The sequence below is a fragment of the Oryctolagus cuniculus genome, chromosome 17 (genome assembly GCF_051225735.1).
Source record: "Oryctolagus cuniculus isolate XC-2025 breed Fujian yellow rabbit chromosome 17, ASM5122573v1, whole genome shotgun sequence".
NCBI lineage: Eukaryota > Metazoa > Chordata > Mammalia > Lagomorpha > Leporidae > Oryctolagus > Oryctolagus cuniculus.
Genome location: NC_142883.1, coordinates 46963075 through 46981940, shown reverse-complemented (window position 1 = coordinate 46981940; position 18866 = coordinate 46963075). Strand labels below are relative to the sequence as shown.

General features: G+C 52.3%; 1 protein-coding gene across 4 annotated transcripts in view; it reads left to right on the top strand.

The window, feature by feature from the left end:
• Window positions 1–4442: 4442 nt before the first annotated feature.
• The window catches only part of CRK (CRK proto-oncogene, adaptor protein), a 37442-nt gene continuing 23018 nt past the window's right edge, over window positions 4443–18866 (top strand). For 2 of the 4 annotated variants that reach the window (XM_089317587.1, XM_008270936.5), the window contains exon 1: window positions 4443–4833. In XM_089317587.1, the coding sequence (XP_089173713.1) occupies window positions 4593–4833 (241 nt within the window). In that variant the 5' untranslated portion in view covers window positions 4443–4592. The remainder of the gene's footprint in view (window positions 4834–18866) is intronic. The other 2 variants (XM_002718889.6, XM_017348909.4) reach the window with 1 other exon arrangement.

Here is an 18866-nt window from a genome sequence, read left to right as displayed (position 1 = left end):
GAGCGATGAGTGGCGGCCGTGGTGTGTTTGTCTTCCGGACGGGGGCAGCCTTCCACATCCACGCTGCTCCTCCTTCACAGAGACCCCTCCACTCCCTCCCTGCCCCGCCCCTACACACACCAGGAGCTGAGAGACCATTTGCTATTTTTAAAAAGTGTTATTTGGGGTTGGAGTTGTGGCACAGTGGGTTAGGTTGCTGCCTGCAGTGCCAACATCCCGTATGAGTACCAGTTTGAGTCCTGGCTGCTCCACTCCCAATCCAGCTCCCAGCTAATGCACCTGGGAAGGCAGCGGGAGATGACCCAAGTGCTTGGGGCCCTGTCACCCATGTGGGAGACTCAGAGGGAGTTCCTGGCTCCTGGCTTCGGCTTGGCCCAGTCCTAGTTGTTGCAGCCATTTGGGGAGTAACCAGCAGATGGGAAATCCTCAAATTCTTATTGAAAGGCAGAGTTATATAGAGAGAAAGACAGAAAAACAGAGAGAGAAAAACAGAGAGTGCTTCCAACCGCTGGTTCACTCCCCAAATGGCCGCAACGGCTGAAGCTGGGCCAATCAGGAGCCAGAAGCTTCTTCTGGGTCTCCCATGTGGGTGCAGGGGCCTAAGCACTTGGGCTATCTTCCGCTGCTTTCCCATGCCCATTAGCAGGGAGCTGGATTGGAAGTAGAGCAGCCAGGACTCCAACCGGTGCCCACACGGGATGCTGGTGTTGCAGGAGGCAGCTTTACCAGCTAAGCCACAACGCCAGCCTCTGGACTGGCTACTTTTTCACTAATTTTTTAAAAAGGAGTTTGTTGAGCCGGCGCCGTGGCTCAATAGGCTAATCCTCCACCTTGCGGCGCCGGCACACCGGGTTCTAGTCCCGGTCGGGGCACCGGATTCTGTCCCGGTTGCCCCTCTTCCAGGCCAGCTCTCTGCTATGGCCAGGGAGTGCAGTGGAGGATGGCCCAGGTGCTTGGGCCCTGCACCCCATGGGAGACCAGGAAAAGCACCTGGATCCTGGCTCCTGCCATCGGATCAGCGCGGTGCGCCGGCTGCAGCGGCGGCCATTGGAGGGTGAACCAACGGCAAAGGAAGACCTTTCTCTCTCTGTCTCTCTCTCTCACTGTCCACTCTGCCTATCAAAAAATAAAAATTAAAAAAAAAAAAAAAGGAGTTTGTTCATTTGAAAGGCAGAGTTACAGAGAGAAGGAAAGAGAGAGAGATCTTCCATCTGCTGGTTCACTTCCCAAATGGCAGCAACGGTGGGGGCTGGGCCAGGCCAAAGCCAGAGCCAGGAGCTTCCTCCAGGTCTCCCAAATGGGTGTAGGGACCCACACACTTGGGTTATCTTTTGCTGCTTTCCCAGGCCTTTAGCAGGGAGCTGGATAGGAAGTGGAACAGCTGGGACTCGAACCAGCACACATATGAGATGCCAGCACTGCTTACCCACTGTGCCACAGCATTGGCCCCCAAATAAATAATTCCTAAAAACAAGACAAACTTCCTTCCCATAGCCATGTACCCCAGGAAGAGGGCATGGATGTCCAGCTGTGGCCCCTTGCAGGCAGTGTCTGCGTGCGATCCTGGCTCTGTCAGCCCAGCCACCCTGGTTAAGGAAGAGCAGGCATTCCTCTCTCCCACAGGGCCAGAACTCACTGGGATGGCTTCTGCTGCTGGCGCCCAGTGACATGCTGTGACTAAGCCAGGGTCACAGTGAGTCACCCCTAGCCGGGAAGGTGCCCTTGTCCCACTCCTCCCAGAGTAGTCCTGGGGCAAGTGAGGTGGATCCTGTCTACTTCACTAAACCACAATCCACGGCTGATTGCCTTTGTAAAAATTTTTAACTAGGGCCAATGTTGTGGCTTAGTGAGTTGATCTGCCCCCTGAGATACAGGCATCCAGTATGGGTGCCAGTTCCAGTCCCAGCTGCTCCACTTCCTATCCAGCTCCCAGCGAATGTACCTGGGAAAGCAGCAGAAGATGGCCCAACTCCTTGAGCTCCCGCACCCACATGGGAGTCTTGGAAGAAGCTCCTGGCTCCTTGCTTCAGTCTGGCCCAGTCTTAGCCATTAAGCCATTTGAGGGTGAACCAAGAGATGCAAATTTTTCTCTCTGTCTCTCTAATTGGCTTTTCAAATAAATACATCTTTACATATTTTAATTAATTTATTTGAAAGAGTTACAGAGAGAGACAGAGGGCAATCTCTGCTGGTTCACGCCCCAAATGATTGCAACGGCCAGCACTGGACCACATCAAAGGCAAGAGCCAAGAGCTTCTTCTAGGCCTCCCAAGAAGGTAGCAGGAGCCCAAGCACTTGGGCCATCTTCCGCTGCTTTCCCTAGGCCATTTGCAGGGAGCTGGATCAGAAGTACAGCAGCTGGGACACAAACCGGCACCCACTCCAGATGCCAGCTTTGCAAGTGGCGGCTTTATTGCCTATGCCACGATGCGGGTCCCCAAATAAATCTTTAAAAATTTTAATCAATTTTTATTTGAAAGGCAGAGAGAGAGAGAGAGGAGAGAAAGCAATATTTCCCATCCACTGGTTCACTCCCCAAATGCCTGAATCAGCCAGGGCTTGGTCGGGCAGAAGCCAGGAGCTCAGAATCAGTTGGGGTCTGCCATGAGGGTGGAGGGATCCAACCACTTGAGTTTCCAGCTGCTGCATGCATGGTGGGCAACAGCAGGAAGCTGGAATTGGGAGCCAGTGTGTGTGTGTGGGGGGGGACTTGGGGGAAGATGCTGGGACGCAGGATGCATCTACCCGAGTCAGAAATCGGAGTCTGTGACAGAATGACCACACCTCTCTCATTCCAGGGTTTGGATCCTACTTCCTCATTCAGCAGCCGCGTATCTCCAGACAGGTTTCTTACACCCTCTGAGTTTCGGTTTCCTTATCTACAAAAGGGATCCTTGTGAAATACCGGCCCACAAGGTTGTGGAGGGGATGAAATGAGATGCCCATGTAAAGGCGGTTGGCGCCGTGCCTGGCAAGTAGTAATCCCTCGGTTATCTGAGCTGTTATCATGGGACACGAATGGGTACCTCCTGGACTAGGTGTCTGACCTTCGAGGAATTCCGGCACGAGCCATAAAGGAAAAATGACAGTACAACGGGTAATCACTGTCATGAAAATGATAAGGACACAGCTGTGGTCTACGCAGAGAGGGAGTGTTGGCCCACGCTGCCCGCCTCTAAACGGAGCGTTTTAACACCCGAAGACTGGAGGGCAGCAACAGCAAACTCTCGCTGGGCGCTGGGAGCTGTGCAGGGAGGGGCAGCCGGACTCAGGAGTGCTGGAGGGAGAGCAGGCTGCTCACGCGGATGCGGCCAAGAGGCCACCACACAGGCAGTGGCCGCGACTGAGGGGCGGGAGGAGCCCCAGCAGGTGGCCCGAGTGCCTCAATAGAGAGAAGAGCCCCATAGTCTGAATCTCCTACGTGGGCGCCAGGGGCCCATCCACTGGAACCATCATCTGCTGCCTCCTGGTGCGGGTATTAGCAGGGTGCTGGAATCAGGAGTGGAGCCGGGACTCGAACCCAGCACTACGGTACGAGATGTGGGCGCTTTAACCCCTGTGCCAAAGTCCCACCTGGAGAACCCCATCCTTTTACCAGGCTTGGCAGTCTCTGAACTCTTTGTCTTGAATGTCCTCCCCTGCCACGCGCTCACCCTTTAGCCCAAGTCACCTCTTCTGGGAAGCCCTCTTGGATTCCCTCATAGTCTGGCTAAGGAGACTGCTCTGGGTCTTTGTCATTTTCCTCACACCTGTGTCAGGGGCCGTCTCCTGGTTCCTCCTACTGGCCTGTGAATTATGTGAGAGCAAGACCCAGCCTGGTCACCTCGTGTGGTGTCAGAGGTTGCTGAATGAATCAGTGAAAACAGAATTCAGTGGGGAAGCTGGGCTAACTAGCAGAAAAAGACAACATGTTAGGGAGTCTTGTCAGGGACCACATCCATCTTTTCTACTCCAGGGCTAGGCCAGGCCAACGCCAAGAGCTTCATCCGGATCTCCCAGGTACGTGGGTGCTCATTTCCCTAGGCATTTAGCAGGGAGCTGGATCAGAGATGGAGCAGCCGGGATTTGAACCGGCGCCCCGGCGCCCCGGTGCCGGTGTCGCAGGCAGCGGCTCTACCCGCTACGCCACAAGGCCGGGCCACTCTACTTCAGCTCTGGATGCGAGTCGCTGTCTCCAAAGTCCTGGGCCTTGCGAGAACCTGAAGCCTGGTGCCGGGATCCCGGAGTCAACGGCGCAAACTCAAAACTCTGCGGACCACTGGGCGACGCCCCGCCCCTCAGCCCTACACCCCGCCTCTCCAACCTCCGCAGTCGGGGTCGGGGCCAGGCGGCGACGCCCAAGAAGCCGCATGCGCAGTGCGCGCGCGTGGGCTCCCTTGCCCTTCTCCCAATGGCGGGCGGTTGTCGCCTTCCCGGCAGCCTCCCTCGGGCTGGAGCGCGTCATTTCCGGTGGGGGGAGGCCCGCGGCAGCCGCCGCCATTTCGGGCGCTGCTGTGAGGCTGAGACCCTAGCCGGTCCGCTGGGCGGCGGGCGCCGGGGCTGGAGGGGCGCGCGCGGCGGCGGCGGCCCAGCGTGTAGGCGCGGAGGCGGCCATGGCAGGCAACTTCGACTCGGAGGAGCGGAGTAGCTGGTACTGGGGGCGGCTGAGCCGGCAGGAGGCGGTGACGCTGTTGCAGGGCCAGCGGCACGGGGTGTTCCTGGTGCGGGACTCGAGCACCAGCCCCGGGGACTATGTGCTCAGCGTCTCCGAGAACTCGCGCGTCTCCCACTACATCATCAACAGCAGCGGCCCGCGCCCGCCGGTGCCACCGTCGCCCGCCCAGCCTCCGCCCGGTGAGGGACAGACGGGACGGGAGGCCCCGGGCGGGGGGTGAGGGCCGCGGGGCTCCCAGCAGGGCCGGCTGCCCCCCTCGCAGGCTGACCCCGGACGAGGGCTGTGGGCAGCGGGCAGGGGGGCAGAGCCTGCCGCGCCGGGGTCGTTCCCGCCGGCGAGCCGGGAGTGCGTGGGGGAGGCGAGCGACTGATCCAGGCCTCTGGGTGTGCCGTGGGAGGACAGCCCAGGGGAAGGGGAACTGCTGCGGCCCCAGGGTGGGGCCGGCGCCCGGGCCAGGCGCAAGGGCAGGGCAGGGACAAAGAGCTGAGGGGGGCTGTTGGCACTGCGGGGGCATCCCTTGGCAGCGGCGCCCAGAATGAATCCGATAATCCTACAAGTGGCTTTTCGGCTTGAGCCATTTCCTGCAGTGCTGCAGAGTGGGGTTTGGCCGCACTCCCCTGGTGGCCTTTGGTAGGAAGTCACCGCACGCCGACTGGGAGGGATGGAGACACCCTCAGGAAGCCGATCAGCTTTTTCCTTTCTTGGGCATTTTTCCAAAATAGTTTTACCGGCCTCTTCCCTTACGGAGGACGAAGGTGGGGAAGCAAGCCTTCCAGGGCCAGCCCAGGATAAGTCCGTGCCTGGCTGGCCTTGACCGGGAGGTCCCAGTGTGTAGAGGCTTCTCCGCAGTTAGGGCCTTCTCGTTTTCAAAGTGTTTAGCGGGGGGAAGATTTTTCTTCCCCGCCCCCTCCCAAAAAGCAGACCAGAAATAAGCAGTGTAGACAATTGCCTCCCCGAAAGTGAACGGACCCTCATTTTTCTTGGACGTAAACATTGTCAGGCTTCGGCGTCAGGACCTCCCCTTGCTCAGCGGTTTGGGACAGGCCGGCATCTTCCGGATATTGGGGGCAGGTCTTCCAAGAGCATAAGTTACTTGCAGGGAGTCTTCCTATTGAGATGTGACGGTCTTCCTTACTCCATTGGAATTGTTCGGGGAGCATAAGACAATGTAGGCGCTTGTACCTGGGGTCGGCGAGGGCCAGGGAGATTCCGAGGCTGACAGTGTGTGTGTAGCAGCACCGAGAGTCCCTGTACCTTCTCCCAGCTCCCCCAGGCCAGCCTGATGAACGAGGAGGCTCCCAGGCAGCCCTCAGAGCCTTGCCGTTTTAGGATATCCTCATTCAGATTGACTCACCGTGACCAGAAATGGGGAGATGGACAGGCGGTCTTTCTGTCCTTAACACCTACCAGTTACAAAGAAAAAGGAGGCTGTGTCTCTAAAAGGCCACAAAGTATCCTTTCCCCGTCTGGCAGTTTCTAGCCTTAGAACACGTGCAGGAATACTGGTGGGAGGGCTTTGCCCCTGCGCTGCTCCCAGGGCATCTGCCTGGTGTCTAGGTCGTGCAGTTACACATGCAGTGACATGGCAGTTGTCACTGGCATTGCCTTCTCCCCCTTGTTCCTGCTGTGTACATTGTGTCTGCTGCAGAACTTGCAGATGGCAGCAGGCAGGTTAGTTTGGTGTTTCTTCACTCCTTGGTTCTATCTTTACGTTTACCTTGTTGAGCGCCACCTTTTCAAAACAGATAAGAGTTGAGATCTTTGAGCCGGGAGAGAAGGTGAAGACTGCTAGCGTTTGTGAATGGGGTGTGGAAGTTCAAGGGCGTTGCGCTCACCGCCTCAGATCCCATTTTCCGCTTAGGGCAGTTGAGTCAGGTGCTGATTTGAAAGATTGACTGAATCTGTTCTCCCTCTCTCCATCAGGCTTGTTTTTTCTTTGGAAGCCACTTGATTTCTTGGATTTAGAGTGGCCCGATGGTATTAATAGCTAATGTGTATTGACTGGTTATTGGGTGCCAGCTACTTTGCTGAGTGCTTGATGTGCTTTCTCTCATTTCCTGTCTAACAGTCTAGTGAGATGAGTGTTATGATCTCTGTTTGTGAAAGCAGCTCCATTTTACGGAGGAGGAAAGTGGGGCTAGATTGAGGTCACTCAGCTGGTCAATGACTGAGGCAGGCTTTGCAGCTCAGAGCTGACCCTTGACACTGCCCTTTCTGTCAAAGCTTCCTTCTGGGATCCCCGCCGTCCTCACCGTTCTGTGTCTGCCCTGGGCCCTGGGTTCTGTTTCAAAACCAGGAGGAAAGGGGACAAGAGGAAGGCTGGCTTCAGCACTCAGACAGTAGACTGCTGCGTGGGTCCACGAGCAGGAGGCCGGCGAAGACTTTCCGTGCACTCGGATGTGGACAGCTTTTTGCGTAGGCTCACGCAGTGTGTTGTGTGTGTGATGCACGGGTACCCTGTGGATGGCATAGCCAGGCCAGGATGTTCAGCCTTTTCCAGGGAGCCCATTTTTAACTTCCCTTAGGTGTTCAGCCCCCGCAGGCTTCCTATGCTGTCATGGCCCAGGAATGCCCTGGTGTGCCCTGGGGCCCTAGGAAGGGCTGGTCAGTCGACCTGTCACCTCTGTCAGGGCTGTTTCAGGATGGCCCTCTTGGGAAGACTGCCACGACTGCAGTTGAGCCTGCCTCTGGAAACACTGCGGGACGGCCAGACCTTGCCATGTGCGTGGCAGCGAGGAGAGCCGGCGCAAGCCTGGGCTCTGGAGTCTGGGTTGGAATCTCACTTACCTGCCACTTGTGTGGTTTGGACGACTTCTTCAGCTTCTGTATCAGTTTCCTCCTCTGTGAAAGAAGGAAGATGAAATGAGTTTAAGTGTATCTGATACTTAGGAATAAATGCCCAGCGAGTATTGCATACATTAGTCTCGTGGACCGCGCTGCGAGCTGTGGGGGAGTTGAAGCAGAGTGGGAACTCTGTCAGCCCTGAGAGCCCTGCAGGCCTGGGTGGCGTGGGCTGGGGAGCGCTGATGACAGCGTGTCCTGAGGAGTAGGGGCTGGGGTGCATCGGGAGCTGAGGGCCTTGGGTCAGTACACGGCAGTAGGACGGTCAGCTCTAATCTCAACCCAAAGCCTCCCACCTGTTGCCCTAGCGGATGAGGGAAGCATAAAAGCTTGCCTCATCTCGGAAGTGGGGAATAGAAGCTAGTGTGGTGATTGTGATGCCTCTCTTTCAAAAAAAAAAAAAAAAATTTAAGCTTTAAAAAAGTGACAGGAGAGACAGAAAGAGAGCTCATCTGCTGCTGCATTCCCCAAATGGCTGCCACAGCCAAAGCTGGAGCGGGCTGAAGCCGGGAGTGAGGAACCTCCTCCTGGTCTCCCACGTGGTGGGGGTGCAGGGCCCAAGCACTTGGGCCATCTTCCCACTGCCTTCCCAGGCACGTTAGCAGGGAGCTGGATCACAAGCAGAGCAGTGAGTAGTTGGCCAGCAAAGGCATGCTCACCTTGTCAGCCCCCGTGACGCCTCTGTGAGGTAGTGCTGGGTTAAGCCCCTTCTCCTCAGAGAAGTGTGGGACTGACCATTGCTCATGCCAAGTAATTCACCTGTAGTAGGTTGTTTTTTTTTTTTTTTTTTTTTTTTTTTTAAGATTTATTCATTTATTTGAAAGGCAGAGCTACAGAAGAGCAGAGGCAGAGAGAAAGATTTTCCATCCGCTGGTTCATTCCCCAGATGGCTGCAGCGGTTGGAGCTGAGCCAATCTGAAGCCAGGAGCCAGGAGCTTCTTCTGGGTCTCCCACACGGGTGCAGGGGCCCAAGGACTTGGGCCATCTTCTACTGCTTTCCCAGGCCACAGCAGAGAGCTGGATAGGAAGTGGAGAAGCCAGGACTTGAACCAGTGCCCAAATGGGATGCTGGCACAGCAGGTGGCAGCTTTACCTGCTATGCCACAGCGCCGGCCCCTTCACCTGTAGCTTCTGTCTTTGATGTGCTTATTTCACTTTTGCAGTTCACACGCCTGGTTCTCATCTCTTTCTGTTCAGTGTAGAGCGCTTCTCCACCCTAGGTTCAGGAGATCTGCAGTGAGTTACTTGGAGGTTTTATACCAAAACTAAATGAGTAAATCAGACTCTTGGGAAAAGGAGGCAGGCTTATTTCCTGCAGGCCTTTCTTATACTCATGTGAATGACAGCCTTCCAAGTGAGGCCCTGGGTTTTTCAGACATGTTTGACTCCAGAACTTTTGAGAAGCTTCTGGAGATTCTGTGTGATCTCTGCTGCAAACAGTGCAGCGGAATCTGGATTCGGGCGTAAACCAAAATGTCTGAAGGCATTCAGATGGTTGAGAAGGGCTTTTTGTGTTTTAATTGAACACTATGATGTACCAGCCACTTTGAGGATCTTCACTAGTTGGGCCTTTGGCCCCACTTTACAGAGTGAGGGGCGGAGGCACAGAGGAATTGGGTAACAGCTCCTTTAGCCGATTAATGACTGCTAGAGCTCAGTCTGAACAAGACTCTTGCCTTAGGTTATCTTCTCAGGGCCTGCCGAGTCCTTTGTACTGGCCATGTGGTCATAGATGTTTACCTAAGCAACGCCTGTAAATAGTTTCGGCAGAGAGAGAGGAAGACAGAAGGTCGGGATGCGGATGCGGGAAAGAGGAAGTGCTGTGAGATCAAGGAGAGACCGATGATGGAGCCAGGAGTGATCTGGCCTGTTTCAGCCCACAAAGCCCTCAGGTGTCTTCATGAAATCATCGCGGAGTGGCATGCAAAAGTTGATGTAACCTGCGGGCTGAAACCCTTCCAAGTACTGGGCTGAGCAGGTCCAGAGAGACCAAAGGAGTAGCCGAGTGCTGCTGTTGACTTTGATTTCGGAACGTGTTCATTCAAAACTGCCATTCAGAATCCAGCACGGGTTTGATGTTGGAACAAGTTGAGTTTTTCCAGCATCCAGATGGCTGTGAGAATTCTCTTGTTGGTTCTGTTCTCTGGATGGCATGACTATATCTCCTTCCTTTCCGCCCTTCTGTTTCCTGCCGTTGGGTGTTTGTGGTTGGAAGGAGACGAAGCAGGGAAAGGAACATGTAGCTGAGGTGAGGTTTGGGTTTATCTGGGACTTATGTCTGTTCTGTTCCCCCTCTTGCCTTCTGGAGTTTGGCTCAGTGAAGCGTGGTTGCCCCGTGCAGCTAACTGTCCAACAGTACACATCAAAAGATTCTTTACTGGCCGGTGCCAGGGCTCACTAGGCTAATCCTCCGCCTGTGGCGCCAGCGCCCTGGGGTTCTAGTCCCGGTCGGGGCGCTGGATTCTGTCCCGGTTGCTCCTCTTCCTGTCCAGCTCTCTGCTGTGGCCCGGAAAGGCAGTGGAGGATGGCCCAAGTGCTTGGGCCCTGCACCTGCGCCTGGCTCCTGGCTTTGGATCGGTGTAGCGCTGTCCGTAGCGGCCATTTAAGGGGTGAACCAACGGAAGGAAGACCTTTCTCTCTGTCTCTCTCTCACTGTCTAACTCTGTCCAAAAAAAAAAAAAAAAAAAAAAAAAAAGATTCTTCCCTGGGATTATTATAGTGGCAGTAGAATAGAAGAATAACTTAGAGGTAAAGTGTGTCAAACGTTTGCCTTAGTGCTTTGTTTGTGTTGTATTGTCTGTGGGGAGTGCTAAACGCCCCCTTGCCCCCAGAGTCATAGCCCAGTTCACATCATGGGCATTCGGACAAGAAATGGTTAAGTCACTGCCTACCTTTGTGCCAGATGAGCTGCCAGTTTTCCTTACACTGATCTTTGGAGGTGACCTAAGTTAGTAGTCTTGTTCCTCTAGCCCCTTCCCCCCTCCCCACAGAAAAACAAAAACCATTTCACTTGGCTAGTACAGTAATAAAGGAACCAGAACAATGGGTGACAGGGAGTGGTTGCTTTCCTTCTTAGAGTGAAGAGAGTACCTTGGGTATGTTCAGGGGCCAGCATTGTGGCAAAGCCAGTAAAGCTGCAGCTGGCAACACCAGCACCCTGAGTGGGTGCCTGTTTGAGTCCAGGCTGCTCTGCTTCCCACCAGCTCCCTACTAATGGCCGGGGAAAACCAGCAAAAGATGACCCAAGTGTTTGGGCCCCCATCCTGTATGCGAGAGACCCAGATGAAACTTCTGGCTCCTGGCTTTGGCCTGGCCCAGTGCTGGCCATTGCGGCCATCTGGGAGTGAACCAGCGAATGGGAGATATCTTTCTGTCCCTCCCTCTTTCTGTAACTCTGACTTTCAAAATAAATAAATCTTAAAAAAATTAAGTCCGGGGTGGGTAGTCAGAGTGGCTTTGTTACTGTGATTTTTTGTATCTCGAGACACAGTTTAGTTAGTTTTTTTGTAGGAATATGCCTCCAGTGTGGCTGGAGGGATGTCTTTCTGACATGCCAGTTTGCTCCTTGCTCACCAGCCACATCTTGGGTGCCTCTGGGTCTCTATACTGTGAGCTTCTCAGAGCTGGGAACAGATTTTCATGTAGCTTCTTTGCCTCACTTCAGGTTTATATTCTTTAAGAATAATATCTAGGAGCAGACATTTGGAGCAGAGGTTAACATGCCACTTGGGGCCGGCGCCGTGGCTCACTAGGCTAATGCTCCGCCTGCGGCGCCGGCACACCAGGTTCTAGTCCCGGTCAGGGCGCCGGATTCTGTCCCGGTTGCCCCTCTTCCAGGCCAGCTTTCTGCTGTGGCCCAGGAGTGCAGTGGAGGATGGTCCAAGTACTTGGGCCCTGCACCCCATGGGAGACCAGGAGAAGCACCTGGCTCCTGCCATCGGATCAGCGCAGTGCACCGGCCGCAGCGGCCATTGGAGGGTGAACCAACGGCAAAGGAAGACCTTTCTCTCTGTCTCTCTCACTGTCCACTCTGCCTGTCCAAAAAAAAAAAAAAAAAAAAAAAGCCACTTGGGATGTGTGTACCCCATATCAGAGGACATAGTGGGGAATCCCAGCTCCACTTGGAATTCCAGTTTTTGTTCATGTGCACCCTGGGATGCAGCAGTAAAAAGACAAGTACTTGGGTTATTATTGGGAACATCTGGGGAGGAAGCAACAAGTGAGGATTTCTGTGTCTCTCCCTTTGCCTTTCAAATAATTAAACTTTTTAAAAAAGATTTTATGTATTTGAGAGGTACAGTTACAGAGAGATAAGTCTTCCATCTGCTGGTTCACTCCCCAAATGACCACAACAGCTGGAGGTGAGCCCATCTGAAGCCAGGAGCCAGGACATTAAGCTGAGAGCTGAATTGGAAGAGGAGTAGCCAGGACACGCACCGGTGCCCATATGGGATCCTGGTGCCGTAGGCCGGGGCTTAGCTTACTACACCACGGCACTGGCCCCTCAGATAAATAAATCTTAAAAAAAAAAAAAATTTGGCAGGGGGGGAGCCGTTGGCATTGTGGCCTGCCAGGTAGTCACCGCCTGCATCCCATATGGGCACTGGTTAATGTCTCAGCTGCTCCACTTCCAAGCTAGCTCCCTGCTAATGGTCTGGGAAAAGCAGTGAAAGATGGCCCAAGTGTTCATTTTCTGCCATCCATGTGGGAGACCTGGCTGAAGCTCTTGGCTTTGGTCTGGCTTAGTGCTGGCTGCTGCAGCTATCTGGGGAATGAACCAGTGGATGGAAGGTCTCTGTTTCTCCCTCTCCCTCTGTCAAAATAAATTAATCTTTAAAGAATGTTCTTTTAAAAGAATAACACTGCACAACTACTATGATTTGACCACTACCGCATAGAAGACCATTAATAAAAACCATTTTGGCTATTATACCTTGGCATGTAGTTGGACAGACTAAGCAAGGGAGCCATTTTCTAAGCCTGAGTGCTCTGCTGGTGTGGGCTGGTCATCCCACCATCCTCCCAACAGCTTTCTTCCAGACAGGGCTAAGTAGGTGTCAGCTGCCACTGACCCTGTTCTTAACATAGCTGCACCACAGCCTGCAGGAACATCCTGAATTTGAATGAGCCTAGCTATGATAGAAAAGTCTCCTTGTCCATCGACTTGAGTAGGAATAATCCTCCATCCTTCCTCAGTGAAGAGGAACTCTAGAATATTGCACTGCCATGCTCTGGGGCGGTTATAACCAAATCAGCAGTGCAGTCCTGCACTTGGGACTGTTGCAGTCACATTGTGCTGTGTCCATGCCGGATTTGCCATCGATGGACAGTCCTAAGTCTGGGCAGCTCTTTCAGTGCCTTAAATTGTGAGACCATCAGCATTTCTGAGTCTGGACAGTTAACGTGTTTCAGTGTACAGCCTTGAGTTCCACAGATGGTCTGTTTGCAATACATACTTTTATATATATGTACACACACACATATTTGTCCTTCAGTTATGTCTTAGTCTCAATTTATTTGATGGGGGGTGAAAAGAGGAGGCAATCAGTCAGGACTCATTCTGCATTGAGGACTGGGACAGACTGAATCCAAGGAGCAGGAACTCCTGGGTCTCCTCGTCCCCAGAAGCATTATCTAGGAGTTGGATTGGGAGTGTAACGGCTGGGACTAAAACCAGTGCTCACGTGGCATGCCGGCCTCGTGGACAGCTGTTTGTGCCACTCTGCTACAATGCTGCCCCAGTGGACCGGATTTTAAATACATTTTCTGATCATTCTGGAAGAGCTGTTTATGCAATAACGAATAGAATAATTGTCTCTCTGGTTTTTTCTCAGAGTGCCAAGTTAGACTGGGCTACTCTTGTGTTCCAGTATTTTTTTTTAATTAAAGATTTTATTTATTTGAGAGATAGAATTAGAGAGAGAGGGAGAAACAGAGAAAGATCTTCCATCCGGTGGTTCTCTGTCCTAATGGCACAACGGCCGGAGCTGGGCTGATCTGAAGTCAGGAGCCAGGAGCTTCCTCCGGGTGCAGGGACCCAAGCACTTGGACCATCTTCTGCTGCTTTTCCAGGACACAGCAGAGCTGGATCAGAAGAGGAGCAGGTGGGACTCGAACTGGTGCCCATATGGGATGCCAGCACCACAGGCAGAGGCTTAGCCTACTACACCACAGTGCCATGTTCCTTTTAATAGCATTCATTGCCATGGCTTTAGCTGGGTATAACAAAGTCATCTTGCTGATAGGAATACAGTTGTTAGGAATGGATGTTGCCCATTTTCCATTAACAGAGGATGTCAACAAGTAACTTTCAAAGAAGTACAAATCATTAAATATGAAAAACACCAAATGATAAAAACTGATAATTAAAGAGATACCATTTCATGTTATTAAGTTGGCGATGGTTTTTAAAATACTGTTTTGGGGCCGGCGCCATGGCTCATTTGGCTAATCCTCCACCTGCGGTGCCAGCACCCCGGATTCTAGTCCCGGTTGCTCCTCTTCCAGTCCAGCTTTCTGCTGTGGCCCAGGATGGCAGCAGAGGATGGCCCAAGTGCTTGGGTCCCTGCACCTGCATGGGAGAATGGGGGGGAGGTACCCGGCTCCTTGCTTCGGATAAGCCCAGCACCGGTTGTGGTGGCCACTGGAGGAGTGAACCAATGGAAGGAAGACCTTTCTCCCTGTCTCTCTCAGTGTCTATAACTCTCTGTCTCTCTCTATGTCTAACTTTGCCTGGCAAAAATAAATAAATATTGTTTTGGCAAGTGTATGAGGGTTAATAACTCAAAAACTGCTGATCAGAGTGAAAACCTGTGCAAACTTTTTGGGGGACAGTTTTGCAACATAAGCCTTAAGGTCCTTAAACCTTGATCTGGTAATTATATTTCAAGTTTATCCTAAGGCACCGTGGCTCACTTGGTTAATCCTCTGCCTGTGGCACCAGGATCCCATGTGGGCGCCGGTTCTAGTCCCGGTTGCTTCTCTTCCAGGCCAGCTCTCTGCTGTAGCCCGGGAGTGCAGTGGAGGATGGCCCAAGTGCTTGGGCCCGGCACCTGCATGGGAGACCAGGAGGAAGCACCTGGCCCTTGCTTCGGATCAGCACAGCACCAGCTGTAGTGGCCATTTGGGAAGTGAACCAATGGCAAAGGAAGACCTTTCTCTCTGTCTCTTTCACTGTCTGTAACTCTACCTGTCAAAAAAAAAAAAAAGAATAGAAGCATTCATAGCAACATTGTTTGTAATAATGAAAAGTAGGACTACTTTATGGCCATTAAAAGTTATATTATTGGGGCTGGCACTGTGGTGTATCGGGTTTATGCCCTGGCCTGAAGTGCTAGCATCCCATATGGGTGCCGGTTCTAGTCCCAGCTGCTCTTCCGATCCAGCTCTCTGCAATGGCCTGGGATAACAGTAGAAGATGGCCCAAGTCCTTGGGCCCCTGCACCCACGTGGGAGACCCGGAAGAAGCTCCTGGTTTCGGATTAGCACAGCTCCGGCCATTGTGGCCATCTGGGGAGTGAACCAGTGGATGGAAGACCTCTCTCTGTCTCTACCTCTCTCTGTAACTCTGACTTTCAAATAAATAAAATAGGGGCTGGCGCCGTGGCTCACTTGGTTAATCCTCCGCCTGTAGCGCCAGCATGCCATATGGGTACAGGGTTCTGGTCCCAGTTGCTCCTCTTCCAGTCTAGCTCTCTGCTGTGGCCCGGGAAGGCAGTGGAGGATGGCCCAAGTGCTTGGGCACCTACATGCGCGTGGGAGACCAGGAGGAAGCACCTGGCTACTGGCTTCAGATCGGCGTAGTTCCGGCCATGGTGGCCATTTGTGGGGGGTGAACCAACGGAAGGAAGACCTTTTTCTCTGTCTCTCTCACTGTCTAACTCTATCTGTAAAAAATAAATAAATAAATAAAAATTTATTTGAAAGGCATAGTGACAGATTTTTTTGATCCACTGGAACTGGCCAAAGTCAGGAACTAGAAAGTCCATCTAGGTCTTCCCACACAGGTGCTGGGGCCAAAGTACCTGGGCCATCTTCCACTGCTTTCCCAGGTGCATTAGCAGGGAGCTGGATTGGAAGCAGAGCAGCCAGGACTTTACTGGCATACCAGTATGGGATGCTCGGATCCCAGTGCATCACAGTGCCAGCTGATACATGTGTATTTTGGTAAAAATTCATGGAATGGGCTTTTAGCCTAGAGTTTAGACACTGCTTAAGATGATCCATGTTCCAAATCAGTACCTGGGTGTGATATCTGGCTTTGCTAATGCAGGGGTACAGTGGTGGTGGCTCAAGTAGTTGGGGTTCCTGCCATCCACATGAGGGAGGTGGATAGTATTCCTGGCTCCAGGCTCATCCAGAGCCCAGCCCAGGCCATTGCAGGTATTTGGAGGAGTGAACCAGTGTGGAAGGGTTCTCCCAAAAAGGAAGCAAATGAGAAGACAAAAACTGGTAGATTATAACCCAAGATGCATGGTAAGAGGCGTTCTGTGGCAGGGTTAACATGGATTAACAAAACTCCCACAAACACCAATTTTCTTTTTTAAAAAATTATATTCAGTTTGAAAGAGAGGAAGCAAAGCTAGATCTGCCATCTGTTGGTTCACTTCCCAAATGGCTGCAACAGTCAGGGCTGGGCCAAGCCAGAGCCAGGAGCTACTTCTGGGTCTCCCATGTGGGTTCAGGGGACCCAGGACTTAGGTCATCTGCTTTCCCAGGTGCATTAGCAGGGAGCTGAATCAGAAGTAGAGCAGCTGGGACTCTAACCAGTGTCCATACAGGATCCGGGCATTACAGGTGGCGACTTAACCCAGTGAATATTTTTACTGGCCCCAAACCCAAATTTTCTGCAGAGCTGTTGCTTTATGAGGGAAACAAAAGTCTCACTGAGGAAGATGATTTTGGGGTGCTTAGTTTAGTAGAAGTTAAGGGTTTGCACTCCTCATTGGAAATTGCTTCTTATTTCAACTGATAAATGTTTATTACTAATTTTGACTTCTAGAATCTCAGGATAGAGAGGAAATACAATCTGAAGTATGCCGTGTATTTGTGTCTTAAGAAATTTTAAGCACTCCTAATAGGCCCTTTCTCTTGGGTCCTTTACTGTGTTATCAGAGGTTGAATATTTTAACACTGCTTTATTTCCCCAAGCATCTTGTTGATTTTTTTTTTTTTTTTTGACAGGCAGAGTTAATGAGAGAGAGAGAGAGACAGAGAAAGGTCTTCCTTCTGATGGTTCACCCCCTAAATGGCCACTACAGCCAGCGCACTGCGCCGATCAGGAGCCAGGAGCCAGGTGCTTCCTCCTGGTCTCCCATGTGGGTGCAGGGCCCAAGCACTTGGGTCATCCTCCACTGCCTTCCCAGGCCACAGCAGAGAGCTGGACTGGAAGAGGAGCAACCGGGATAGAATCTGGTGCCCCAACCAGGACTAGCACCCGGGGTGCCAGCGCCGCAGGAAGAGGATTAGCCAAGCGAGCTGTGGCACTGGCCTTTTTTTTTTTTTTTTTTTTAAATTTTTTTTATGACCTGTTTGCTTTATAGGGAACAACCTGATTTCCGTGCTTTAAGTAAAGACCTTAGGGATTGTTTCTTAAGCAGTTGCTTTTTCATTTCTCTTTTTTTGGCTCCTTTGTTCATTTGTCTGATTAAATGTTTTCAGTTGTCAGAGATGAAACTGAGATTGACAGTCGTAGAAAAGGTAGAGGCAGGTGTCTGGTGCACAGGTTAAGATGCTGCTTTGGGGGCCTGGCAATGTGTTGTAATGGGTTAACTTGCTGCCTGCAATGTTGACATCCCATGTGGGCAACAGTTTGAGTCCCAGCTGATCCACTTCCCATCCAGCTCCCTGCTAATCCACCTGGGAAAGCAGTGGAAGATGCTGTAAGTCTTTGCGCCCTTGAATCCGTATGAGAGACCTGGATGGAGCTCCTGGGTTTGGCCTGGCTCAGCCCTGGCTGTTGCGGACATTTGGGGAGTGAACGAGCAAATGGACGATCTCGCTGGCTTGCTCTCCTTTCCCTCTCTAACTTTGCCTTTCAGATAAAGTAAAAAAAAAATTTTTAAAGATACTACTTGAGATACCTGCATGTAGGGGACCAACAGATAGAAGATACCTCTCTCGTCTTCTGCTTTTCAAAAATAAGTAAATTAATTAATAAAGATGGGGTGGGCATTTAGCTTAGCAGTTAGCATGGGAGCAAAGGTTGAGAAAACCACATCCCATATTGAAGTGCCTGAGTTCAGGCCAGCGCCGTGGCTCAATAGGCTAATCCTCCACCTTGCGGCGCCGGCACACCGGGTTCTAGTCCCGGTCGGGGCGCCGGATTCTGTCCCGGTTGCCCCTCTTCCAGGCCAGCTCTCTGCTATGGCCAGGGAGTGCAGTGGAGGATGGCCCAGGTGCTTGGGCCCTGCACCCCATGGGAGACCAGGAAAAGCACCTGGCTCCTGGCTCCTGCCATTGGATCAGCGCGGTGCGCCGGCTGCAGCGGTGGCCATTGGAGGGTGAACCAACGGCAAAGGAAGACCTTTCTCTCTCTGTCTCTCTCTCTCACTGTCCACTCTGCCTGTCAAAAAAAAAAAAAAAAAAAAAAAAAGAAGTGCCTGAGTTCAATGCCTGGTTCTGGCTTCTGATTCCAGTTTTGTGCTGATGCTGACCTTGGGAGTTAGCAGGTGATGGCTCAAAAGGTTGAATTCTGCCCTCCCCCTTTTTTTCTTTCTTAAAATTTATTTATTGAAAGGCAAAGTGACAGCAGGAAAAGCAAAAGCAGAGATCTTCCATTTGCTGATTCAGTCCCCCAAATGGCCACAACTGCCCAGGTGGGGCGGGCTGAAGACAGGAACCAGGAACTCCATCCTGGTCTCCCATGTGAGTGGCAGGGGCCCAAGTACTTGGGCTCTTGTCTGCTGCCTTGCCAGGTGCATTAGCAGAGAGCCAGAGTAGAAGCAGAGCAGCTGGGACTCACTGGTACTCCAGTACGGGATGCTAGCATTGCAAGCAGCAGCTTAACCTGCTGCACTGCAGTGCTGGTCCTTGGTTGGGTCCTTGCCGTCTCCGTGGGAGACCCTGATGGGAATTCCAAGCTTTAGCCTGGCCTAGCACAAATGCTTGCAGGCATTTGGGGAGGGAGTTAGCAGGGCTAGTAGCTTTGTGTGTCTGTTTCTTGAAAAAATAAATTTTTAAAATGTTTTTCTGGGCTGGGCATTTGACACTTCTTTTTTGTTTTGTTTTTGTTTTTTAAAGATTTATTTATTTGAAAGAGTTACACAGAGAGAGGAGAGGCAGAGAAAGAGAGAGAGGTCTTCCATCTGCTGGTTTACTCCCCAATTGGCCGCAATGGCCAGAGCTGTGCCATTCTGAAGCCAGGGGTCAG